This window comes from Acomys minous, assembly GCF_964271855.1.
Source record: "Acomys minous genome assembly, chromosome: 16".
NCBI lineage: Eukaryota > Metazoa > Chordata > Mammalia > Rodentia > Muridae > Acomys > Acomys minous.
In genome coordinates this window covers 71,772,723-71,797,092 of record NC_140498.1, presented here as the reverse complement: position 1 = coordinate 71,797,092, position 24,370 = coordinate 71,772,723, and the positions used below count along the sequence as shown (strand labels likewise).

Below are 24,370 nucleotides of genomic sequence, written 5' to 3'. Positions count from 1 at the left end.
GGAGCGGCCGCCGCGGGAGCGCCAGCGCCCCCCCGAGTCTCCCCCCCCCCTTTGCCGCTGCCGTCCCGGCCCGCCGCGCGCCACCCGCCCGTCACCGCCACCACCGCGCCCGGGTCACCAACGCCCGGGGGGACCGGGAACCTCGCGCCCCCGGTAAGCTCTGCGAGCACCGGAGCAGGCCCGCCCCCGACGCCAGCGGCGGCCGCCCGGGAGCCTTTGCGGGCAGAAGCCGGAGCCGCCACCGCGCGCGGGCCCTCCTCCTTGAACATCTCGGTGGCCGGCGCGCCAGCCCTCCCCTCCGACCCTCCCCTCCCTCCTTCCCCGGAGCGGCCTGGGCTTGGTCTCCCCCGTCTCCGGTCCGGGCGGGAGTGGGAGGGGGAGGTGGAGAGGCCCCTGCTGCCCTTCTCTGTTCCTCAGGCGGGAGGACGAGGAGGGAGAGGGGACGGTGGCGGTCCGCGCGCGCCCCGCGCACCTGGCGCCCCTCCCTGAAGGGCACGCCGTCCTCCCGGCCCGCGCTTTCCCGCACCCCCTAAGTAACGGTCGCGTCTCCGGGGTCCCCCTCCAAGCTCCCCGAGAATGTCCCGCTCGGGCCGGGCCTCTCTGCTGTGTGGTGTGTGTGTGCGCGCGCCCCGACCTCCCCTTTTGGCGGTGTCCCCTCTTCCCTCTCCCTTCCCGGCCCCCCCACCCCCACTACGTGCCCAGCTCGGTTCTGGTAGCCGAACCGGGCCTGGGGGGGGGGGGGGTGTTGCACATCCAAGGGTTCCAGCACTTTGGCCAACATGGAAGCTTTATTCTGCCCGAGCACCTCGTCTTGGATCCTCACCTCGGTTTTAAGCGGCCACCTAAGTGCTTGGTCATCGAGGTCCCTCTTCCCTCCTCAGTTGTCCGGCCGCGTGAGACACCTGTCTGGCTGAGCTTGGGGCTGTTGGGCATCCCTGACCACCAGACCAGGCTCATCCCAGTCCATATGTCCCCGCTAGATGGGACAGCGGCAGGTCGCAGTTTGCCTAGAATTCTTTTTCTTAAATTTCTTTTTTTTTTTTTTCCAAGTTGAAAGACCCTTCTGTGTTCCGTCGCTCCCCCCCCCCCCCAACCCCCGACCGCCCTCCCACCCCCATCCCTTAGGCCCAATAGTTACTACAGTTCCCAAGCAGCTTGCCGTGCTATGCCTGGGACATGCTAAATAAATACTTGGTGGCCAGATCTTTCCTCCACCCACCGCCCCCCCCCCTTCCTGCTCACCGCTCAAAATGCTTCCCTTTGGGAGGGAAAAGCCCCTTCCCAGCTGCCATTGCCCCTCTAAGCTGGCAAGCCACTTTTCTGCTCAAAGCCCCCCAACCTATCTAGGACCACTTAAGTGTCTGGTTTGGTCTGACACCTACCCTTCCGACTATTCCCTTTGCAACCCCAGGCCAGCCAACCTTCCATCCCGGCTCAACTTTTATTTCACAGGCTATGCATTAGTATCCCCAGTTTGGGGAGGATTCGAGGGAGAAATTGGCTTTCTGCTTCCTCTCCATTGGTTGAGAGGCCTGGGCGTTGGAGTGTCCCACATGGGGATCCTAGTAAAATTTTACAGTGTGTTCATCTTCGTTGACTGGCTTTGTCAAGCTAATGGGTGCAGTGTAGTGGTTTGTGGGGATAGTGAGTGAGTAAGAGATTCCCCAAGTTGACCCTAGCCTTTTACATCTGTTTGGCATTGGGATGGGACACGCAGCTCATCCGTGAGATGGCTCAGCTGGTCAAGGCCCTTGGTTTGCAAGCCTGTTGACCAGGAGCCCACGTCAGGGTGGGACTAGAGAGCAGACTCCACAAAATTGTCCTCTAACCCTCCCCCACACAATACAATTATAATTTTAAAAAAAGAGAGAAAAGGAAAAACATCTCAGCTTTAGGTGAGAGAGGGTGACACAAAAGTTTGAGCAAGCATGAAGATGAGAGTTTGACCCAGGCACGGTGGCACCCGCCTGTAATCCCAGCACTCGGGAGGCAGAGGCAGTCGGAACTCTTGTGAGTTTGAGGCTAACCTGGTCTACAAAGCAAGTCCAGGACAGCCAAGGCTACACAGAGAAACCCTGTGTCGAAAAACCGAAGGGCCACGTGAATGGTAGGTGACCACAGTGGCCCGCCTGTCACTCCAGCTGTCCCAGGAGGCCAGGGAATCCCTTTTACAAGAAGGCTAGCTAGACTAGCCAAAACAGTCTCTCTGCGAGAGACCCTGCCTTAGTAAATAAGGTAGAGAGCAACTGCAGACACCCAACCACTACCTTAGGCTTTGCTCCATGTATACGTGTGTGTGCAAGTGCACATGTGAATTCAAGTGCATAGATGCACACTATACACACATGCAAAGCAAAAGTTCTAAGACAAATCTTGGCTTGGACGCCCAAGCCTGTCATCCAAACATTCAGGAAGCAGGAGGGTTGCCGTGCATTTGGGGCTAGCCTCGGGTACCTGAGACGTCCACACATCAGCCCAAAGTCTAAGAAGGAATCGCAAGCAGCTTCAGACTCACACAGGGAGGCTGAGCACTCAGGATGGATGGCTCCTGCCGCCTTACACGCCTCTGTCAGTCTTGGGTGTTGTTGAGGGTGTTAGGGTGCCCCGTCAGGGCAGCTGTAACGTTGTTTTCTATGTACTGGAGTCTCCCCACCTAGGCAAGCTGGCAGAAGGGATCAAATGAGGTAAAGCGTGAAAATGCTTTGAAAACTGTGAAGTCAATTCACAATTGCCAAGTGCTGGGGTTGTTTGTCACTGCCTCTCAGAGGAGAGCAAGGGGTAACTGCTGCCTTGCAGCTTATGGGGGCTTTTTGCCACTCCTCCTTGTGTGCGTGCAAGGTGTGTACGTGTGTGTGTGTGTGTGTGTGTGTGTGTGTGTGTGTGTGTGTGTCCGTGTGTCCATCTACCCTGGGAAGGTTACCTTCAACAGACTCAGTGGTTGGGTGATTGCTCAACTCTGGGGCACTTGGGGTTTTGAGTCTGCTAACAGTGGTACAGGATGTCGCCAAATTACATTGCTTTAGGTTGGAACAAAGTTTTGGGGTGGTAGAGGAAAGAAGCGTTGCCCCCAGTTGTGTGCAGCTCAGCGGAGGCTGGGAGCACCAGTGGAGCAGCCCAGGTCCCTCTAAGAATCTGCCAGCCCCAGCCCGCTCCTCCAGCAGGGGCGAGTCTTTTAAAAATCTCAAGAGAGGTGAGGTGTGCTGGGAGAGTTGAGGGTAGACTGTGGGGAGGGGGCCGTGTAAACCAGAGGTAGAAGGTGGGGGGCAAACTGGAATTTGCCTGAGAGGAAAAAGATCCTTAGCCTTGGCAGCCAGTAAAAGGTGAGGTGAGAAAGGATGCGGCCCTCACCTCCACCGCCCTCAGGTTTTTGCCATTAGGAAGGGATGCTGATGCTTGGCTTTGAGGGGTTGCAATGGGCAAACTTAGAGTTTGATTTTTTTTCCTTTCATGTTTTAGATTACATTGTGTGTGCGCACATGTGTGCATGTGCACAGACATGTCCTATGGTGTGGGGGGGGGCGGGGCATCAGGGGGACAGCTTAGCTTGAAAGAGTTGGGTCTCCTTCCACCATGTGGCTCCTGAGCATCAAACTCAAGTCGTCAGGCCTGGCCACTAGCTCCTTTTTCGGCTGCATCATTTCACCAGCCTGGTGCTGTTGTTTTTATCTGTTTGTTTGTTTTTTGAGACAGGGTTTCTCTGTGTGGCCTTGGCTGTCCTGGACTCACTTTGTAGACCAGGCTGGCCTCGAACTCACATCGATCCGCCAGCCTCTGCCTCCTGAGTGCTGGGATTAAAGGCGTGCGTCACCACGCCCAGCTGCTGTTGCTTTTTTAATCTATTTTTTTCCCCAGGACTTTGAATTTTCTCAGGGGACAGTGTGACGAGGGGACCCTTTCCTTGCTGCGAGGGTCATGGGAGCATGCGCGTGGCTTTTCTTGTTTTAAGTGCTGCTGTTCCCTCTTTTGTCATTGTCGGCATCTCAGTCCCCCTGTCTCCACCTGGCCACATGCCTGATTGATGGGGTGCTGGGGATTGAACCCAAGGCCTTGTCCGAGCTCGGCAAGCATTCTCAAGTGAGCCGCATCCCAGCCCGCCATATACTTGTTGTGCTGTGCTGTCCTGTGGATTGTAAGGTCGCCCGCAGCATCCCTGGTCTCCCTTCTGTTCTGCCTGAACTGGCTGCAGTCACTGTCCATATTCCTCAGGGAGCAGAGAGTCTCCCGCAGCCAAAAGCCCTCGGCTTCAGGCAGCATGCAGGGCAGAGACCTACTTGGTGGCATGGGTAGAAACCACACAGTGGACTGCCTGCTGCTTCCTGGGCCCCTTCAGCGTGAGGAAGAAGCCCAGGGCCTCCCAGTTCCTGGCACTAGGCCTTTTCTCTGGCTGGTTTGCAGGCCGTAGAGCTTCATTCTTTCCCTGGGGCCTTCTCCTGCCTCTGCGGTGGCTCCGCATTGTCAATGCTTCCCTCTCCACCACCCCTTTTTAAATTAAGGGTGTCCGTCAGTGCATTCAACAACAACACCCCACCCTCACCTAGTGTGTTGGGGCAGCACACACGTGTGCTCCTTAGCATGCACGACGAGGTCTGGGGGTCACTTGTGAGAGTTGGCTCCCTCGGGCTTGGCAGCAGGTGCCCTCACCAGGCTGCGCTGTACGGCAGCCCACCTCTCCTTACTCTTTCCAACCAGGGCAGCTCCACGAAGGGCGGGAGGATGAAAAAAGGTGAGGGTGGGGCACCTCCTCTGACCTCCCCTCCTGGGCAGCCTTCCCACACTGCCAAGACCAATGCTTTATCTACTAGCAGGAGCTGAGAAGGTTCCAGATGGGGCGCTTTGTTTGGAAGGGGGAAAGCTTGCATATGAAATATTTAGTCCCCACAATGGCTTTTCCCCCCTAAAGCCTTTGTGTATGAGCGTGTGCAAATGAGTGTGTGAAGACCGCAGGTTGATATTTGGTATATTTTTGGTTGTGTATCTTGTTGCTTTCTTAATCTTTGTGTATATGCACATGTGAGTGTGCACACACATGGAGGTCAAAGGACAACCTCGGGTGTTAGTCCTTCTGCCTTGGTTGAGACAGGATCTTTGGTTGGAGGCTTCATTCATCAGGTTGACTGGTCCATGAGCTCCCAGAGACCCTCCTGTCTCCACCTCCCGTCTCCTTGTAGGAATACTGTTTATCTTTATATGGGGCCTCGGGATCTGAACCCGGGTCCTCATGCTTGTGCAGCAAGCACTTTACCCACTGAGCTATCTCCCCAGCCGTCCACTAAAGCCTGGAGTTCACCAGTTTGGCTAGCTCGAATGGCCAACGAGCCCCAGGGATGTTCCTCTTCCTACCTCCCTGGTGACAGGGTTATAGGCAGGAACACTTGCCTTCCTTGTGAATGGAAGAGGGCTTGAACTCAGGTCCTGGCGTCTTTGCAGCAAGCACTTCTGTGACTGAGCCCTGTACCCTGCCCTACAGAACGTTTCTTGTTTTTGTTTTAAATAAATATTAGGGTTGGAGCTCAGAGCTTGTATATGCTAAGCGTACCCTATACCACCAGGCTCACTCTAGCTTTTTGAGTGCTGTAGGAGGCTGGAGAGAAGGCTCAGCTGGGAAGTGCACACAGGACTCTGCAAGGACCTGACTCTGGTTCCCCATGTCAGGTGACTCACAGCCACCTGTAACTCTAGCCCTAGGGCAGCCAACACCTTCTAGACTCTGGACACCTACATTAGGGCACATATTATCACACACACACACACAGCATGCCCAAACACATACACATAATTAAGAAATAAAAATAAAATGATTGATGTAAGCCAGGCATGGTAATGCATGCCTATAATCCCAGCAAAAGGATTCCCTAAAACAAAAAGTAAAATCTACCACTGTGGTCACTGTTTTCTTAGGTTTTTTTGTTTTGTTTTGTTTTGTTTGTTTGTTTGTTTGGTTTGTTTTGTTTTTAAGATTTGTTATATATAGTGTTCTGTCTGCAAGTACTCCTGTGTGCCAGAAGAGGGCATCAGATCACATTATAGATGGTTGTGAGCCACCATGTGGTTGCTGGGAATTGAACTCAGAACCTTCGGACCAGCAGCCAGTGCTCTGAACCTCTGAGCCATCTCTCCAGCCACCCCCCCCCCCCAGTCATTCTTTAGGTGTGCAGTTCTATGGTGTTAATACATTTACAGTATTGTGCAGCCGTCACCACTGATATGCCCACACCTTTCCCTTGTGCCCAGCTGAAGCCCTGGACCCATTCAGCGTTTGCCAGCTCTACCTAAACCCCAGGTCTTTGATTCTTGACCTGTCCCAACCACTGGCTCCTCTGTGAGAATCATCCTGCAGAGCTTATGTTTATTGTCCCGTTTCCCCCCCCCCCAGTGCTGGGAACTGAACTCTGGTCCTTTAGATGAGCAGCAAGCACTCTCAACTGCTGAGCCACCTCTCCAGCACCAGATCCCTCTGTTGGCACTGCTAGCCAAGTGCCCGACTGCTGAGGGACATCTCCAGCCCCTTTCCTTTTTTTTTTTTTTTTTTTACGATTTATTTATTATATATACAGTATTCTGCCTATGCGTATGCCTGCAAGCCAGAAGAGGACATTAGATCTCATTGCAGGTGGCTGTGAGCCACTGTGCGGTTGCTGGGAATTGAACTCAGGACCTTTCGAAGAGCAGCCAGTGCTCTTAACCTCTGCGCCATCTCTCCAGCCCCACAGCCACTTGACTTTTTTGTTTTGTTTCTCCTTGGGCTGGGAGCGGTGGAGCTGAACTTCTCATCCTTCCGCACCTACCACCTGCGTGCTAGGATTACAGGTGTGCACCAGCACATCTGGTGCATTTATGCAATGCTGCGGTCAAACCCAGGCCTTTGCGTATGCTAGGCAAGCACTCTGCCAGCTTAGCTACATCCCCACGGCCCAGACTGCAGCTGTTTTACTTAGCATCGTGTCCTCAGGCGCCGCCTAGTCCCAGGTCCCCTCAGGCTGGGAGTGTAGAAAGTGAAGACACCCGCCTCACCCTGGCATAGGTGTCTCCAAGCACTGACAGGTAGATTCCCAGGTGCTGCAATTCTGGGTCACCCCATTGTCTGCCATGGCGTCTCGATTTAGCTTTGGGGAGACCCTCTTTCTGAGGCTTCTCTGGTGGAAACTCATCTTCCTTCCTCTAGACTCCTAGTGTCCTGCAACGGATGGGGACTGCAGAGGCACACTGGTCCAGCCAGCAATAGGAACCCACGCACACCCCCTGGACACTGCCTGCCCTTCCTCCTCTACTCCGCCCTTGCTGGATGAGCCCCCGCCTAAGAGTCTCCTACCCAGGCCCCTGAAGGAACCTGCCCCTGCTGGCACCACTGCTGCCTCATCAGCCGTAGAGACTGAACTTGCCTCTTCCCATATGGTAAGGGAGCAGCTGCCCAAGATCCCTGTCCGCACTGTGACCTTTTCTCTGAGGGGGGGGGGGGGCGAAGGAGTTCAGCCTGGGGTGCTTTAGAGATGTCAGCTGGTTCCAAAGTTTCTTGGGCTACTCTCCAAAATGGACCGTGTCCTCTCTAAAACATAAGTGACCCTTGTGTTTTATTTTTGGAGACAGGATCTCGTGTAGTCCAGGCAGGCCCTGAACTTGTATGTAGCCAGAAATGGCCTTAAATTTCTGAACCCCCTGTCTCCATCTCCCAAATGTTTGGGATCAGAGGCAGGCGCTGTCACTCTTTGTCTCTGTGGTGTCGAGGACAGAACTTTGGGCTTCACATATGATAAGTAAGCCCACCACCAGCTGAGCTACACATACTGTTTCTGAAACAAGGTCTTAGTATGTGTCCCACGTTGGCTTTGAACTTGCAATGCCTCTGCCTCTGCCTCCTGAGTACTGGGCTGACAAGCACAGGCACCACCATGCCTGGTCCTGATGCCTTGGTGCTGAAAGCCGGCACTGTAGTCTTTGCTCTGCTGCCTACCTCAGCCACCCGCTGAGAGCACCACTGACCAAGGGCCACCGCCGCACATCTATCCCGAGTCACTGTACCCAGCAGCTGTGGGCCACAGGTTGGGAGGCCATCTGACTCACTGGGGTGACCATCCTCTTCTTCCTCTTCTCCCTAAGGACCTTTCCCAGATGTGAACGTCTCTGCCAGGCACTACTAAGAAGACTCTAGCTAGTTGCTTGGGGATTCTGGTTCAGCCCTGCCCAGCCCCTTCCAGAAGAGAGAGCCCTTGCTTCCCCAGGCAAGACTGTCAGGTGAGTGTTGGCCACCAGAGGGCGCCCCACGGAGCCAGAAGGGGTTGAGGCTTCCTTGTTCCCTCACTCCTCCAGGACTCTCCCTACCCTGACTTGACTTTGGTTAGCTGGGGTGTGAGTGATCACGTGTCTGGTGTAGGTGATTTCTCCAGTGCCAGAGCAGCTCACCATCTAGATGGAGGCCTGTCACTGGCCCTGCAAGGTGCTGGCCCCGTGACAGCTACAGAGGCTTACTGATGGCCTTGTCTGTGGCCCTACAGGTACGTGGACAGTACACGCCTGGTCCTCCCTCCTCCACTCATCTTTAACCTCTGAGAAGCATCCCAGCTCCACGATGGCAGCAGAGACACTCAACTTTGGGCCTGAGTGGTAGGTTGCTCCAGCTCTGGCTGATGGGAAATGGCTGGGGCAAAGGGGAAGGGCCATGTGGACCTCTGCCTCCCATCTTCCTGTGCCTGTTCTAGGCTAAGGGCCCTTTCGAGTGGTGGCAGCGTGGCCTCTCCGCCCCCATCTCCTGCCATGCCCAAATACAAGCTGGCAGATTACCGCTATGGGCGAGAGGAGATGCTGGCCCTCTACGTGAAAGAGAACAAGGTAAGGCTTAGCGGTGAAGCACAGCTGCATTGCCCATTTGCCTTACCAGTGGGCTTGCCTCTGAGTGTTTCTAGTGTTGGGCCTCCTGCCCCATCACAGGTCCCGGAGGAGCTACAGGACAAGGAGTTTGCTGCGGTGTTACAGGAGGAGCCACTGCAGCCTCTGGCCCTAGAGCCTCTGACTGAGGAGGAGCAGGTGGGGCTGGGCCCACATCGGCCTAGGGTGGGGAAGGGTGAGCTGGGCTTGGGAAGATGGGGCTGCCTGGGTGATGGGTCCTCACTGCCGTCCCTGGCTCCCTCCTCAGAGAAACTTCTCCCTGTCAGTGAACAGTGTGGCCGTGCTGAGGCTGATGGGGAAAGGGGCTGGGCCCCCTTTGGCTGCCACCTCCCGTGGCAGGGGCAGCACACGGAGCCGAGGTAGAGGGTGACTCCCCATGTGTTCTAGGGGAGGAGGTGGGCAAAGTTGTAATGAGAGGTGCTGAGGATATAGGGGGATACTGGCAGATCCCAAAGCCAGATGTGACCTCTCTGCCTTCAGGCCGCGGCCGCGGCGACAGCTGCTTTTACCAAAGAAGCATTGAGGAAGGTGATGGGGCCTTTGGACGCAATCCCCGGGAGATCCAGCGAAGCCAGAGCTGGGACGACAGGTGGGGACGGAAAGAAGGAGGGTTGCAGGCAGAACAGAGAAGTGGGGGGCTGAGCTGATAGTTGGGGTGTCTTTAGAGAGATGAGAGACACCCACCAGCCCAGCCCTGATGAAAGCCCTCTGCGTCCTGCCTGTCCTTTTCATTCTGTTCGTGTGGGGCCCTGTTGGGGGCATCATCCCCACCCTGATGTCCCTGCCTCAGCGCAGAGGAGATGGTTTGTGTGTTTGACCAGCACCTTTCTTCCACAGAGGTGAGAGGCGGTTTGAGAAGTCTGCAAGGAGGGACGGAGGTATGAAAGAAAGTGCTGACTGTGTGGGCCAGTAGGGTAGGGAGGCAACTGAGGTGGGGCTCCCAGGTAGAGGGTGGGAGAGAGACAGGAACATGCTGTCTTGAGGTTCTTCCTGCTTACTGTTTGTCTCCCCCATGCCAGCACGATCTGGCTTTGAGGAGGGAGGGGCTGGCCCGAGGAAGGAGCATGCGCGCTCAGACAGTGAGAACTGGCGCTCACTCCGAGAGGAACAGGAAGAGGACGGCAGCTGGAGAATTGGGGCGGGACCGCGGCGAGATGGTGATCGCTGGCGTTCCACCAGCCCTGGTAAGATGGGGCAAGGTGGGCTCAGGGGCTGCCCCTGTGCTGACCTAGGCTAAAGGAGAGAGCCGATACTGGGGAAGGGGGTGGCCGATCATGTTTGGAATGAAAAAATCTCGGGGAAAGTCCTGCTAGTTGAAGGCAGCTTCTAGTTTGGCTGGATACTAGGTTTTGGTTTTTGCTTTTGCTTTTGTTTTCCTTTCCCCTTGGACACCTTTCTCTTTCAGATGGTGGTCCCCGCTCTGCTGGCTGGCGGGAACATGGGGAGCGGAGGCGCAAGTTTGATTTTGATTTGCGAGGGGAGCGCGGAGGGTGTGGTGAAGAGGACGGGCGGCTTGGGGGAGGCAGCGCTCACCTCCGGAGATGCCGGGGGCTTGATGGCTTTGAAGACGACAAAGATGGGCTCCCAGAGTGGTGTCTGGATGATGAAGAGGAGGAGATGGGCACTTTCGATGCCTCCGGGGCCTTCCTGCCTCTTAAGGTACCCATCTCAGGGACTGATTGGGGTTGCTGGAAGCTGTCCCCCAGTGGCCCTGGAACTGCATCCACTCTGTCCTTTCCCCCACAGAAGGGTCCCAAGGAACCTATTCCCGAGGAGCAGGAGCTGGATTTCCAGGGCCTGGAGGAAGAGGAAGAGGAGCCTTCAGAGGGAGTGGATGGCGAGGGGCCTGAGGCAGGTGGGTGAGCCCTCAGCGCTTTGCAGGGAGGCGGCCTGACAGTCATGGGCTGGCGCAGATAGGCAGAGAGATGTGTTGCCAGCCTGGGAACTGACTGCCTGAACCCAGTACAGGTCCCCCGTACCCTGTAAAGTCAGGACTGGTGAGAGGACTTGGCAGGTGAAAAGTGTTTGCTGCCAAGCATTGCGGCCTGAGTTCAATCTCTGGGCCCACGTGATAGAAGGAAGGAAAACCAGTTCTGCCAAGTTGTCCTCTAACCTGCAACATATGTGGCATGTGTGTGTACATGTGGGGGTCTCGGAGAGGGGCCTTTATCAGGTGTAAACAGAATGACCTTTGGAGTCCCTTGGGAGCTCTGTGGAGCCTGCAGGCGCCCACACAGCCCCTCCCCACATGTGGGTCCTAGCACATCTTCCGAGCGTGTCTGGGAACCCGTGTGCTTAGCACACATTAGTGTTTAGTTCTCGCATCCATGCTTCGTACATGGCTAGGGAGTTAGAGTTAGAAAGGAGAGACTCCCTCCCCAAGGTCTTGGAGCTGCCCATGGGAGCTTTGTGCTAGCTCACAGGTTTTGTTTTTATTGTAATGTGTATAAATGCACACGGCAGGCATGTGCCACAGTGTATGTGGGCAGGTCAGAGGACAGCCGTGGGAACAGGTAAGTCCCCTGCCTTTTATCTTGTTTAAGGTGGGGTCTCTGTACCAAGCTAGGCTTACAAGCCTCTGGAGAATGTCCTGTCTCTGCCTCCCACGTCTCCATATTGAACCTGGGGTTACAGACATAGCTACCACATGTGGCTTTTGTGTAGATTGTTGGAATTTCACTTCCGGTTCTCGTGTTAGTGTGCGCTGAGCAACTCCTTAGCCGCATCCCCTTCGCTTTTGAGTTCTGGTAATCATCTGCTTCTTCCAGGTGGGAAGGAGGTGACCCCATTGCCTCCTCCAGAGAAGTCTAGCTCCCCATCGTCACTGCCTGCCTTGGGCCCTCTCTGGACCACAAATGAGGATGGCGATGAAGCAATGGAGAAAGAGCTTCCCCCGGCTGAAGGTAGACTGGCGGGAGCTGCTGCAAAAGGGAGTGCCAGGGCGTGGCACTGAAGTGGGGTGGTAGCAAGAGCCTGTTCTCCTAGCAGGTACAGGGCCATCTTGTCCTTTTCTCTCTGTCCCTCTCTACTTCACATCTCTTCTCCCAGGGGATGAGATGAGGGGACTGTCTCTGAGTCCCGGAGTCGGCTCACCTCCTGGCCCCCCTGGAGACCTAGAAGATGAAGAAGGCTTGAAGCACTTGCAGCAGGTTTGGGATGCCTGTGCATGCTCAGGGGACCTCCGCTCCAGGTCCCACATGTCCCCGATCTGCCTGACACGGTCCCTGGCCTGCCCTCTGAAGCCCAGCCTCCTCAGGCGGCTCAGACTGGCCTCTCTTTGTGGACTCCCAGGAGGCAGAGAAGCTGGTGGCCTCGCTGCAGGACAGTTCCCTGGAGGAGGAGCAGTTCACCGCTGCCATGCACACCCAGGGCCTACGCCACTCCACAGCCGCCACTGCCCTTCCCCTCAGCCATGGCGCTGCCCGAAAGTGGTTCTACAAGGACCCACAGGGGGAAATCCAAGGTAGCGGTGGGTAGCAGGCTGCTGGGAACTGCCTTGATCAGGCGGACTTGAGTGTGCTCTCTGACCGTGCCATGGCTGCCTCCTAACCCTTCTCCAACCCTGTGCCAGGCCCTTTCACCACCCAGGAGATGGCTGAGTGGTTCCAGGCCGGCTACTTCTCCATGTCACTCCTAGTGAAAAGGGGCTGCGATGAGGGTTTCCAGCCTCTGGGAGAGGTGATCAAGATGTGGGGCCGTGTGCCCTTTGCCCCCGGGCCCTCGCCACCCCCGCTGCTGGTGAGCACTGTCTGCTCCGCAGGCTGCAGGGAAGGCCAGTGGGGGCAGCAGCAGGACCTCGTGTGCTGGGCGTGCTCCTGCTGGGCACACTCACACAGGCATGCTCTGACCTCCTGCAGGGGAACATGGATCAGGAGCGGTTGAAGAAGCAGCAGGAGCTGGCTGCGGCGGCCCTGTACCAGCAGCTGCAGCACCAGCACTTTCTGCAGCTGGTCGGCAGGTATGGGGAGCTTCGGGGCTTGCTGTGGGCAAGGCAGTGGGTCTGGGTGGTCCACCTCTGAGCCCAGTATGTCTGTAGCCGCCAGCTCCCGCAGTGTGCGACGCTCCGGGAAAAGGCAGCTATGGGGGACCTGACGCCGCCGCAGCAGCAGCAGCTCACTACGTTCCTGCAGCAGCTCCAGGCTCTCAAAACCCCCAGGTCTGGTGTGTGGGTGTGGGTGTGTGCGTGCGTGCGTGCGTGCGTGCAGCTGTGGGCTGGTGTGAGATAGAGAGGAGGAGGGCAGACTACCAGTGAGTGCAGTGTCCTGAGAGCAAGTGGTTTGGTTTGTTTCTCAGAGGTGGGGACCAGAACCTGCTCCCGACGATGAGCCGGTCCTTGTCGGTGCCAGATTCGGGCCCCCTCTGGGACTTACATACCTCAGCTTCATCACAGTCAGGTGAGTGGCTAGCCTGCCCCCATGCCACCTCCTGGTCCCTCCCCTGCCCCCCACCTCCACTAACAGTGGTTCTGCTTCCTATCTGTGGGTGGTCTCTTGGGCCTGGGCCTGGGCCTCTGCAGCTGCCTTTCCCTCCTGTAGGTGGTGAGGCCAGTCTTTGGGACATACCAATTAACTCTTCGACTCAGGGTCCAATTCTAGAACAACTCCAGCTGCAACATAAAGTAAGTAGCAAGCTGACCTGGCGAGGCCTGGGTGCCACAGCCTCCCAGCTCCCTAACATCCTCCTCACCTCAGTTTCAAGAGCGCAGAGAAGTGGAGCTCAGGGCCAAGCGGGAGGAGGAGGAGCGCAAACGCCGAGAGGAGAAGCGCCGCCAGCAGCAGCAGCAGCAGGAGGAGCAGAAGCGCCGGCAAGAGGAGGAAGAGCTCTTCCGGCGCAAGCAGGTTCAAGTCCCACCTGTCTCCTGGGGGCTGGACTGCTGCTGGGGCCACCTGGCCACCCTCACCCATTATGTCCCCACCTAGGTGCGGCAGCAGGAACTGCTGCTAAAGCTGCTACAGCAGCAGCAAGCAACGAATGTCCCTGTGCCCCCTGCACCCAGCTCCCCACCCCCACTCTGGGCTGGCCTATCCAAGCAGGGCCTATCCATGAAGACCCTGCTTGAGCTGCAGATGGAAAGTGAGCGGCAGCTACACAAGCAGCCTGCACCCCGGGAGCCCCTGCGGGCTCAGGCCTCCAACCACCGAGTGGTGAGCAGCAGCCCAGGGAACCCCTCCAGTGTAGCTTCTGGGATCACAAGGGAGGTGGGGGGGGTCCCCTCTCCCAAGCCTTTACCTCATCCCCTCTCCTTAACTTCCAAATGAGCCTCCTGCCTAGACATCCAGGGTCCCATTGTAAAGCTCTCTGACTTCCTGCCGTTCACAGCAGCTTGGGGGCTTGGGCACTGCCCCTCTGAACCAGTGGGTGTCTGAAGCTGGGCCACTGTGGGGCGGGCCAGACAAGAGTGGGGGCAGCAGCAGTGGCAACCTAGGACTCTGGGAGGACAGCCTCAAGAGTGGCGGGAGCCTGGCCCGAAGCCTGGGCCTAAAGAACAGTCGGAGCAGCCCATCGCTCAGGTGGGTGAGACGCCTGCTTAGCTGGGGCCTACCAGGGAGGGAGGGATGCTGAGCTCCTGGGCTCATCTGTGACCTTTACCTCCCCACCCGCCTCAGCGACTCATACAGCCACCTGTCAGGTCGACCTGTTCGCAAAAAGACAGAAGAGGAGGAGAAGTTGCTGAAGCTGCTACAGGGCATCCCTCGGCCCCAGGATGGCTTCACCCAGTGGTGTGAGCAGATGCTGCACACCCTGAGCACCACGGGCAGCCTGGATGGTATGGAGGCACTCCTTGGGGGGCCATGTTGGCACTAGGGACTTGAGACCTGTCTGGCAGGACTGACTGTCCCCTCCGCATAGTGCCCATGGCCGTAGCGATCCTCAAGGAGGTGGAGTCCCCCTATGATGTCCATGATTACATTCGTTCCTGCCTGGGGGACACGCTGGAAGCCAAAGAATTTGCCAAACAGTTCCTGGAGCGGAGGGCCAAGCAGAAAGCCAGCCAGCAGCGGCAGCAGCAGCAGCAGCAGCAGCAGCAGCAGCAGCAGGTGGAGTCTTGTGGGACTTGGGAAGGCAGGATGCCCAGGACTCTCCTGACTCTGTTCTCTTGCCTTAGGAGGCCTGGCTGAGCAGCACCTCCCTACAGACAGCCTTTCAGGCCAACCACAGCACCAAACTGGGCCCTGGGGAGGGCAGCAAGGCCAAGAGGCGGGCACTGATGCTTCACTCCGACCCCAGCATCTTGGGTAAGCGTTGTGTGGCTGGGGAGTTCTGCTCACGGCCGCCCTTCCCCCCAGGCCACACGGGACCTGGGTGGGCTCATCCTCACTTCTCCTCTGGCTTCAGGGTACTCCCTGCACGGCCCTTCTGGTGAGATCGAGAGCGTGGATGACTACTGACCAGCCTGTCCTACCAGCCCCCTGGGCTTAAGACTTGGGTGGCGGCGGCAGCATGGACCCTTGGGTCTCCAGCCTGCAGGCTCCCAGCAAGGAGCAGAGGAGGGATCGAGCGGGGCAGGGTCCCCAGCACTTGTTACAAACCACACGATGCACCTTAACTCACCCACCACGAGGCACTTTACAGATAGGGGAGGGGGCTTCTCTTTTTCTCTTTAATTTTAAACGTTAGGAGAGACAAAAGTGTCATTCAAAAACTAGACTGTAGACCCTTCACCCCTTTGGGGATAATGGGTGTGACGTTGGAAGGTCCACAGAGGTTTGGTTTCGGTTTTGGGTTTTTTTTTGTTTTTGTTTTTGTTTTTTTTTTAGAAAAAATATGAAAAATAATGAAAAAAAAAGTTAGGCTGAAAGGAAAAAAAAAAATCACACTGTTATTTTGGGCCAGTGGGCACCGGGCCCCATGGAACTGTCCTGCCTGGCTCCCCTGAGGCTGCACTGACCCTGCTGCCCCCAGAAGGTGGGTCATTGGGGTAACTGGAAGCTGGGTGCTGGCAGTTTGCACAGCGAGGCCCTCTCCAGAAGCCCTGCCCGCTGGACCCGCTGTGAACAGCTCCCTGTGGCAGTTACTGTGGCAAGTGTCCTGGTAAGAGGGCCAGAGTTGCCCCTTGCTTCAGCTGCTTTGGGAGGAACGTTGCACAAATTGGACGAGCTGCCTCAGCTCCCTCTCCCTTGACCCCCTAAACAGCCTCCCACACGGGCTGAGGGGAGCTGAGGAAGGACCTGTCAGTGCCAGCCTGTCAAAGGAGGGTCTGACCTCAGGCTGCTGAGGGGCTGCCCCCACTGCTGCCATTTCGGGGACAGCCTGGGTGTGACGCTGAAAGCCCAGCTCCCTGCCTTTGCCACATGAATGTATTCTCTGGCCCCCAAGCCCATCACGCCCCCTGAGAAGGGACATAGCCCTTCCTCCAGGAGCTGGACACCACCTCCTCCCGTCATTATGGCCGAGTCCTTGCCTGTGAGTGAGGGAAGGGCACTGAAAGGTGGCTTGGGGCTGAACCTGTGGTGGTGGGGCCATCGTGGGAGTCGTCCCCCCCTGCAGCCAGCTGTGTGGGAAGCCGACCACACCTGACCCCTCCATTGACCAAATGGGAGAGGAGCGAGCAGCCCTCTCTCTCCTCCGTGTGTGTCCATGTTGGGTGGGTGTGAGGCTGGAGGTGGAGAGATCCTGTGTCCTGAGCTGGGGCTGCCTTGCCTGTTGCTCACCGACTTCACTCCTAGGCCCCTGCCTGGACTTGTCTCCATCGCTGGTTGGTTTTTGTTTTTGTTTTTGTTTTAATATACTCTGTTAGTGAAATCTCCCATTGATCCCATTGCTCAGATGCAGTATTAGGGCGAGACCGCCACTGCCTGCCCTCCATGAATGTATTTCTCCTTTCTGCCCTGGGGAGTGGGGAGCGGCCTGTTCTTCTTTCCCATCTGTCCCCAGGGAGATGACCTTTGGCTTTTGTTTTTGTTTTCACTTTTTCTTTTCTTTTCTTTCTTTCTTTCTTTCTTTTCTTTTTTTTTTTTTTTTTGCACCAAAGTGGCAACTGGGTCAGTGTTGGGGTAAGGCTGGCTCTGGGTGGAAGGGCCCCTCCACCTGCTTCTCCCTGGTTTTGACAGTGTTAGCGTCTGTGAAAAGACAATATTCTCTCTAAAGCAATAAGGGGGTGATGGGCCAGGGGGAAATGTCTTGCTGCTGCTGGCCCCCAGCTCCCCTTCCCTCTTGCCATTCCGGTGGCGTTGGAGGGGTGGGAGAGACTCCTGTTGTGACTGAATGTAACCCACCCTGCCCCTGCCACAGCCAATGCAGGGGAAGGGGGGACACTTGTCTCTTCCTACCCCTCCCCCAGCTAAAGAGACTTTGAACTTGGGGGCCCATGAGCCTGGAGAGGCCTTAACCCTGTGAGGAAGTGTAGGGGGAGCCCTCTCCCACCCCATCCCCTCTGAGAGTGGTCAATGTTTACAAGCCCTGAGCCCCTAGCCCAGGGACTCAGACATCCCGCCCCATCTGAATCCTTTCCTCCCCATCCCAGTCTTACCAGGCCCTAGCTGCTCCACCCCCCTCTTGGGGTTCAGGGTAGTGTAGGTGACCTGTGTGTCCCAGTTTACCCTTCCCTTTACCCTGTGTGATTTCCCTAATACCTGCTCTTGTAAATATTCCCAATAAAACTTGGTGTGTTCTCCTGGCCCACCTCTGCTTTTTGTGGTACTAAGCTGGGGCAAGGGCACAGCTGGGTGGGGAACTGCTGGCCTCAGCCATATGTAGAGCGAGAATGGGAGGAGCCTCACCACTGCCTGCTTTCTGGGCAGGGAAAAGGACATCAAACAAGTAGACTAGATACAGAGTTGGAAGTGGTTCCTTTATGGAAAAACTGAAAATATAATAAAAATTAAAATAAAACCAGTTAAAAAAAGCCAGCCCCTGGAGTTTCCACCTCTTGCCTCTGGCCCTCCAGAGGGGTGGGGCCCTGGCCCCAGGGCAGCGAAGGGTTAGGGCTTGCTTGCCCTTCCTCTTCCCCATTCCATCCCCGACTTTCATCTCCACAGTGGGGGCCCCCCTCCCCGGGAGGAACCAAACCTGGGTATGGGAGCAGGAACCCAAGGCCCTGTAGCCCAGGGAAGGGAGGCTTGGCATGTGTACCCAGCCCCAAAGCTCCGGGCCTGTAGTGTGGGCATGGGCAGGGCTGCTCCCTGCCTGGGCCCATCTGGGGTGGGGGGATTAGTTCCAGATCTTGAGGAAGGAGTCCCAGGAGCCTGTGGCCACAGCCATCCCATCATCTGTGACCCCAAGGCAGCTCACACGGTTGTCGTGGCCAGCGAGGACACCTAGGAAAGAGAAGGATGTAAGAACCAATCTGGTCCACGTTTCCCACCTCGGCCTTTGGGGCCCAGCAAGCAAGGCCTCACCTGCACGGTCACCCTTCATGGCATCCCAGATGTTGCAGTTGAAGTCGTCATAGCCAGCAAGCAGCAGCCGGCCGCTGCGCGAGAAGGCAACCGAGGTGATGCCGCAGATGATGTTGTCATGGGAATACATGAGCAGCTCCTGATCGGCCCGCAGGTCAAACAGGCGGCATGTGGCGTCATCTGATCCCGTGGTGAAGGCATAGCCATTGGGGAAGAACTGCAAGATTTGGGCCAGAGACAGTAAGATACAGGGCAAGCAAGGCCAGGAACATGGAGGGGGGGGGGGTGCGAGGGGGGGGGACGGGGACCATGCTCCTGGACTTACAGCCACAGCATTGATGTCCGATTCATGACCTATGAATGTCTGTCGGCACATGGAATCCCGGACATCCCACAGCTTGATGGAGGCGTCACAGGCACCTGACACAAAGGTGCGGCCATCGGGGGCCAGTGACAGGGACATTACATCCCCACTGTGTCCAGCAAAACCCACCGTCTGCTGGCCTGTCTCAATGTCCCACAGGGCACTGGAGAGGCAACAAGAAGGAATGAACAGGACAGAGTCCCTGGCTCTCCTACCACACTCAACACCGCCCTGACAGGGCGCTCTGGAAAGGGAGCCACTTGACCCCCTACTCAGAGAGGAAGACTAGGTGCCACCTGCTGGGTTCTGGACCACCCAAATGCAGGGAACCCAGCCGGGCAGAGCCTCACCAGGTGGTATCCCCAGAGCTGGTGATGATTTGGTTGTCATCCAGGAAGCGGCAGCATGAAAGGTACCCTTGGGAAAGGAGGTTGTGGTCAGGTGGTTCAGGGAGGGCGGTGCATTCCCTCCCTGCCCCGCCCCATGTCCTTGCCCCGCCCTCAACGCCCCCTCTCTCAGACACCACTCACCAGTGTGGCCAGGCAACTCCCTGCTGACCCTGACATTGCCCTCTCGGGTCTTGAGGCTATAGATGGAGCAGATGTTGTCCAAACCCCCACAGGCCACAAAGTTCCCTGAGGGGGCGTAGGCACAGGTCATGACCCAGGAGGAGCGCAGAGGGATGGCGTGGACCTAGAGGAGAACGGTACCCCTACAGTCAGAGTCAAGCCAGGGAGTGGCGGCCCTGTCCCACCCTCTCTGGATGCCAACTTTACCTTGTTGGTGGTGTAGCTGTCCCAGATGATGAGCTTTCCATCCTGGGAGGCGCTGACCAGCAGCCTGGTGGGCAGCGGCAGGGAGAAGGCAGACTGGTCAGGGTACGGAAGACACGGGTCCCCCTATCCCTTCCCATCCAGAGAAGCTCTTCAGAGACAGTCCCCCAAGTCAGTATGACCCCTAGGGACCCTGGGACTCAGTCTTCCCAAACTTACTGACAAAGGTTTGCCCCACCAGGCCTGAGGGTCCTCATCCCCACTCTTCAGCCGTTATATAAAATCACCCCCAGAACCTAGGGACACTAAGGCACGGGCCACCCACACACCTTGAGTCTGTCCCCCAGTGCATGGCATAGATTTTTGCCAGGTGTCCACGGAGAGTCCTCCGTGTTCTCATCTGAATTCTCCCCACTGGGTCCAGCCCAGCTGTGATCTGGAACAACGGAGAGACTGAGGTGGCACAGGAGAGACCCACGAAGCAGAAAGCCACCCAAGCCCGACCCCCCCCCCCTTCTGTGCCCCAAGGCGGTTCTGCAAGTCACCTCACCTGGGTCAATGTGGAATCCCCGCATGCTTTTCTGGCGTCCTGTGAGAGATGGGCAGTACAAGAGCGGGGAAGGAGAGAAGGGGGCAGGGAGGCGAAGAAAGAGTAAAGAAAACAGGCAGAGGGATGGGCAGATGAGATGGACACATTTGGAGACTAGGATCCCCTTTCTCCTCTCGCATACACACACACACACAGACACACACACACACAGACACACACACACACACACACACACACACACACACACACACACACACACACACACACACACACACACACACACACACACACACACACACACACACACACACACACACACACACACACACACACACACACACACACACACACACACACACACACACCGGCCACAAACAACCCTCTCCACTCAGGTCAAAAGGAAGCCCCGCCTGGTCGGGCTTGGCCTCCCCATCACAGCCTCCAGGCCCTCACCCGGATCTGGTTCCGGAGCTGCTCGGCCTCCTGTCTCAGTTGCTCCAGCTCACTCATGGCGCCGGGCCCGTGGGGCGGGGTTGGGGGCGGCTGGGGGCCGCGGGACGGGGGCTGGGGGAGGCAGCTCCTGGCCGCTGGCCCGAGGCCTGGGAGGGGGAGATGTAAGGCTGACGTCAGGCCCCAAGACCGCCCGCCCGGGAAGCAGAAGGGAAAGGCGGGGTGGAAGCGGGCGGCCCGGAAGGGGTCAGCTGGGCAGGGGGAGCAGAGGACGCTGTACCCAGGGCAGGTTCGGGGTCTCCGGCACCGGAGAGACGTTGCCAAGGAACAGACGACTTCCCCAATCTTCCTCCCCGGGCCCCCGGAAACGGAGTGGGAAGTGTAAGAGGAAGAGCAGGGGAAACCCCTCCCTCGGACAGCAGCCCGGGCGGGACACTAGGGCGGCAGGAACTGAGGAGGGGGGTGGGGGGCAGTCCCTTCGAAAACAGACCTGGCGTCCGCCCCAGCCCGCACAAGGCGCCGCCCTCCCAGCACCTAATTTTAAAAAGGGGCGGTGCCTCTTTAAATTCACCCCCCACACACCGCACACCCTCCACACACACCCCCAGCTAAGACAGAGGTGGTGATGGGGGGGGGTGCTGAGGGGAGAAGCTAGGCTGTTCGTGGGGTTGCCTAGGCAACCGTCACCCGGACTGAGAGCACCTCATTGGTGAAGTGCCCCCACCCTAGCCTCGTTGCCAAGGCAACCGCATCCGCGGCAGAGACCTGTAGGGTGGGTGACCCCACCCCCGGCCCCCATCGCCCCCGCCCGACCTAGTCTCCCGCCTCTTCCCCCAGAACAGGCCAGGGTGGCTGTTTACAGGATTTGGGGAAAGCCGATTGAACACTAATAGGTTCGGGACGGCTCAACCCGGGATAATCCCCATTCCGGGCCGGCTGCACCCCATTAGCCGCTGGTCTGAGCGAGAGTAGCAGGGAAGGCAACTCCCCCACCCCATCCCCAAAGCAGCCTGCTCCCTTCAGCACCGAGGTCGCCCGCCCCGCCGCGCCCGCACAAAGCCCGCGGGAGCTGCTCAGAAGTAATTAGGGCTCCGAAGAGAGGGCCCTGGCCCCGGGGCGCGGAGCTGTTCTCTCCCAGGCGCGGGCGAGCGGCCCCAGGCGGCTCGGCCCGATGCCCCTAGGCGACCCAAGAGCCCAGCTCTGTGCCCAGGAGCCCCCGAGGCCTAGCTGGCACTGCTCCAGCCTCCGACGTCCTGCCTTCCTCGGGACACCTGTGCGATCGGGCCGTGCACACCGCACTCTGGCGACCCAGGCGTCCCCCACCCAGCTCCCACTTCCCCCAGGCCCTGGGCGTTCCTCTTCCCCGGAGATATTTCCCCTCTGTAAGTTCAGCTTTCTGCGCCAGTGCCAGGGGATGCCCCTTCAAAATGAGGTGGGAGGGGGCAGCGACACAGCTACCATTCCACTCCAGCTGTGGACAAAAGCCCCTTCCTTCCAGCTGCCAGCAGCCCAGGTCTGACCGCAAAGACAACAAGCCTGGGGCAGAAGGAAAACAGGCCAGCCAGAAAGAAGGCACTGGGTCGCGGGCCATGCTCCCAGCCCTAAGATTCCCCAATACCCTCTAAGGCTCCCTCAGCAGCTCCTAGATTCTAAGGATAAAGCAACCATAGCCCCCAAACCAAAAAGGGGGGGTGCCACCACCTCCGCAGGTGCGAGAGGAGACAAGGGAGGGTCCTCAGATCTCTGGCAGCTGGAAGACACAGGCTGGTGCCGTGCTGCTGCGAAGTGCAGTGAGTGGGCCAAGGCCCTCCAGTTCCCAGGACCTCCATTTTGCCCAAAAGAAAGCTGGGCGAAGGGGACGCGGGCGACTAGGTGCTAGACTTGGGGGTAAGGATTTGTCAAAAGGTGCCGAGGTCTCCAGTTTAGGGTTGGCGACTGAAAAAAACAATGCCAGAGACCAAATCAAGGGGACAGTTAGGGTGGAGACGGAGGCAAGGGTGGCCTTGAGGCCTTGGCTGGATCTCCGAGGATTCTGGACTTCTGCAAGGCTAATGCAAGCAAGGGTGGGAAACGAGTGGGCACGAGGGTTGCTACCCAGGGGCAGGCAGCAGGGTGGCGGTGGGGAAAGGGGGCGGGACAGGACCTAGTAGAAACCCGGAATTTAGCCCCCCAGCTATTAAGGGAGCAAGAGGCAGGCGGGGCGGGGCTGGGGGGGGGGTCTAGGGTCAAAAAAAATTGCCACTGATACTGCAAGGAGCGCATGCATTATTGAAGCCGAGGGTCCCCCCCGCCCCGGTTCCCCTTCCGGGTTTAGAGACGACCGGGCCAGAGGAAGGGAGGGGAGGTCTGGGGAGTTACGTCCGTTTCCCAAGAGCCAAACCCGGGAGACGGAAGGAACGGAGGTTTCCCCCTGCCACACACACACACACACCCGTGGGAATTTGGGGCTGGGGGAGATGAGGACTCCTTTTGTCAGCGGAGGTACCTGAGGTGGTGGGACTCTGCCAAGGGGTCGCTTGGAGGAGCGCGGGAGGTCCTGTCTTCCTCCGCGGCGGAGGCGGCAGCGGCGGCGACGCGGATGGATTTCCTCAGTCACCCCAACTCAACCGTCCAGCGCTGCTCTCCCCAGAGCGGAGGGATCCCGCCCGCCAGTGACGCGGCCGTCGCCGCCGCGCCCAGGGCCAGGCTGGGCGAGACCAACTACCCAAGTGTGTGGAGGGGGGGGGAGTCCAGACGCGAAAGCACTACTCCAGGGGCAAAAGCGGGCTCAGTCACCAAAAAAAGCACAATTTCACGTTTTTCCAACTCATCGAGGGCCACATTAAGTAGTTTACGTCCTGAAAAGGAGCAAGGCATCCTCCCTAGGGACAGGAGAGGTGGTATAGGCATAAGGGAGGGTGAAAAAAAAAAAAAAAAAAAAAACCCCTCTCCGGTCACGTGACCGACCTCCTTCAATTTTCCTCCCCCCACCCCCCAAGATTGGGCGGCTCCAGACTGGAGGCAAGAAGGCCCAGTTCTGGGTTTGGTCACGCCCCCTCTGGGTGAGGCCACGCCCTCTCCCGGAGGCGGAGCTAGAGGAGTCCAAACCAGTTCAGAACAGCCGGGCAGAAAAAGACAGCACTTGGTGACCGCTGGAAACCCAGAAAAATGCAAATTAGAGGGAATTTCATCCAAACAGTTCTTCAGCGCAGCCCTGGGGGCGTTGCGGGGTGGGGCGGTTTGCAGGCCACCTAGACTAGGCCTCATACCGCTGCAATAACAGTTTATATTTATCGATTTATTGTCTTGTGACATAGAATTAATGAGCCCACTGCATAGCTCAGGACTACCCTGATCAAACCCTCCTACTTGCACCTACCAAGTGCTGGGATTACAGCTACGCACCGCCGCGCCTGATTTATGCGAGGTGGAATTTAGAGCTTCGTGCGTGCTAGGCAAACACTCCACCAACAGAACCACATATCCAGCCTCTACTTTTGGTAATTAATCGTCACGATGCTGCCTACGGACTCGGGCTGCAGAGTTGAGGTATGATCTCAGGCATCTTCAATAACCTCACTGTGCAACCATTTTGAAGGAAACTACGCCCGTGAAGCACCCACACCAAAGGAGTGCGATGTGAGAGTGAGCCTGGGATTTCCACAGCTGATAAAGGAGTACGTTGAAAGTTAGTCTCCTGCACTGTTGGGGGACTGACCTCTAAAGATTATGGAAATGTTTTGGGAAGGTTCGAGTTGTCTTGTGGCCTTCGGACAGTCCTCAGAGTTTAGGAGATCAAAACATAGTATTCAAAATAAACTGTGGTGGATTACATTTATGGAAACAGATGAATTAAGACTCCACATTCAGCCGGCTGTGGTGGCGCACGCCCTTAATCTCAGCACTCGGAAGGCAGAGGCAGGAGGATCTCTGTGAGTTCGAGGCCAGCCTGGTCTACAAAATAAGTCCAGGACAGCCAGGGTGGTTACACAGAAGGGCGGGGGAGTTTACATTCATCTTCACCTACATATTGAGT

At 57.4% G+C, this 24,370-nt stretch overlaps 2 protein-coding genes across 3 annotated transcripts; one reads left to right on the top strand and one right to left on the bottom strand.

The window, feature by feature from the left end:
* Positions 1-15,473, top strand: GIGYF1 (GRB10 interacting GYF protein 1). Its single transcript, XM_084763452.1, has 27 exons — positions 1-153; positions 7,163-7,392; positions 8,095-8,229; positions 8,490-8,598; positions 8,694-8,823; positions 8,923-9,018; positions 9,128-9,239; positions 9,361-9,469; positions 9,718-9,758; positions 9,900-10,064; positions 10,286-10,539; positions 10,627-10,735; positions 11,649-11,783; positions 11,929-12,029; positions 12,172-12,343; positions 12,452-12,618; positions 12,738-12,838; positions 12,917-13,036; positions 13,174-13,274; positions 13,416-13,498; positions 13,572-13,718; positions 13,800-14,024; positions 14,200-14,390; positions 14,487-14,647; positions 14,731-14,918; positions 14,987-15,116; positions 15,217-15,473. Exons 4-27 carry the CDS (start codon positions 8,564-8,566, stop codon positions 15,267-15,269), a joined length of 3,126 nt encoding a protein of 1,041 aa, XP_084619578.1. The 5' UTR covers positions 1-153; positions 7,163-7,392; positions 8,095-8,229; positions 8,490-8,563; the 3' UTR covers positions 15,270-15,473.
* A 2,179-nt stretch (positions 15,474-17,652) lies between these two features.
* Positions 17,653-23,002, bottom strand: GNB2 (G protein subunit beta 2). Of its 2 annotated transcripts, none has more exons than XM_084763453.1 (10): positions 22,841-23,002; positions 20,359-20,504; positions 19,906-19,944; positions 19,685-19,791; positions 19,359-19,422; positions 19,113-19,275; positions 18,933-18,999; positions 18,544-18,745; positions 18,219-18,435; positions 17,653-18,137 (listed from the first exon to the last, which is right to left on the bottom strand). In XM_084763453.1, exons 2-10 carry the CDS (start codon positions 20,413-20,415, stop codon positions 18,031-18,033), a joined length of 1,023 nt encoding a protein of 340 aa, XP_084619579.1. In that variant the 5' UTR covers positions 20,416-20,504; positions 22,841-23,002; the 3' UTR covers positions 17,653-18,030. The 2 variants fall into 2 exon arrangements, with proteins under 2 accessions (XP_084619579.1, XP_084619580.1); XM_084763454.1 differs by lacking the exon at positions 22,841-23,002 and adding an exon at positions 20,636-20,791.
* Positions 23,003-24,370: the final 1,368 nt, after the last annotated feature.

Bases quoted from the DNA above. Each gene is read 5' to 3' on its own strand.
- GIGYF1 (XM_084763452.1), top strand. From the start codon at position 8,564: ATGGCAGCAGAGACACTCAACTTTGGGCCTGAGTG. The intron at 9,019-9,127 runs GTGGGGCTGGGC...CTCCCTCCTCAG, and splicing joins CTCTGACTGAGGAGGAGCAG to AGAAACTTCTCCCTGTCAGT. The intron at 9,240-9,360 runs GTAGAGGGTGAC...CTCTGCCTTCAG, and splicing joins GGGCAGCACACGGAGCCGAG to GCCGCGGCCGCGGCGACAGC.
- GNB2 (XM_084763453.1), bottom strand. From the start codon at position 20,415: ATGAGTGAGCTGGAGCAACTGAGACAGGAGGCCGAGCAGCTCCGGAAC. The intron at 18,436-18,543 runs GTAAGTCCAGGA...CAAATCTTGCAG, and splicing joins CGGACATCAATGCTGTGGCT to TTCTTCCCCAATGGCTATGC. The intron at 18,138-18,218 runs GTGAGGCCTTGC...TCTCTTTCCTAG, and splicing joins CATGAAGGGTGACCGTGCAG to GTGTCCTCGCTGGCCACGAC.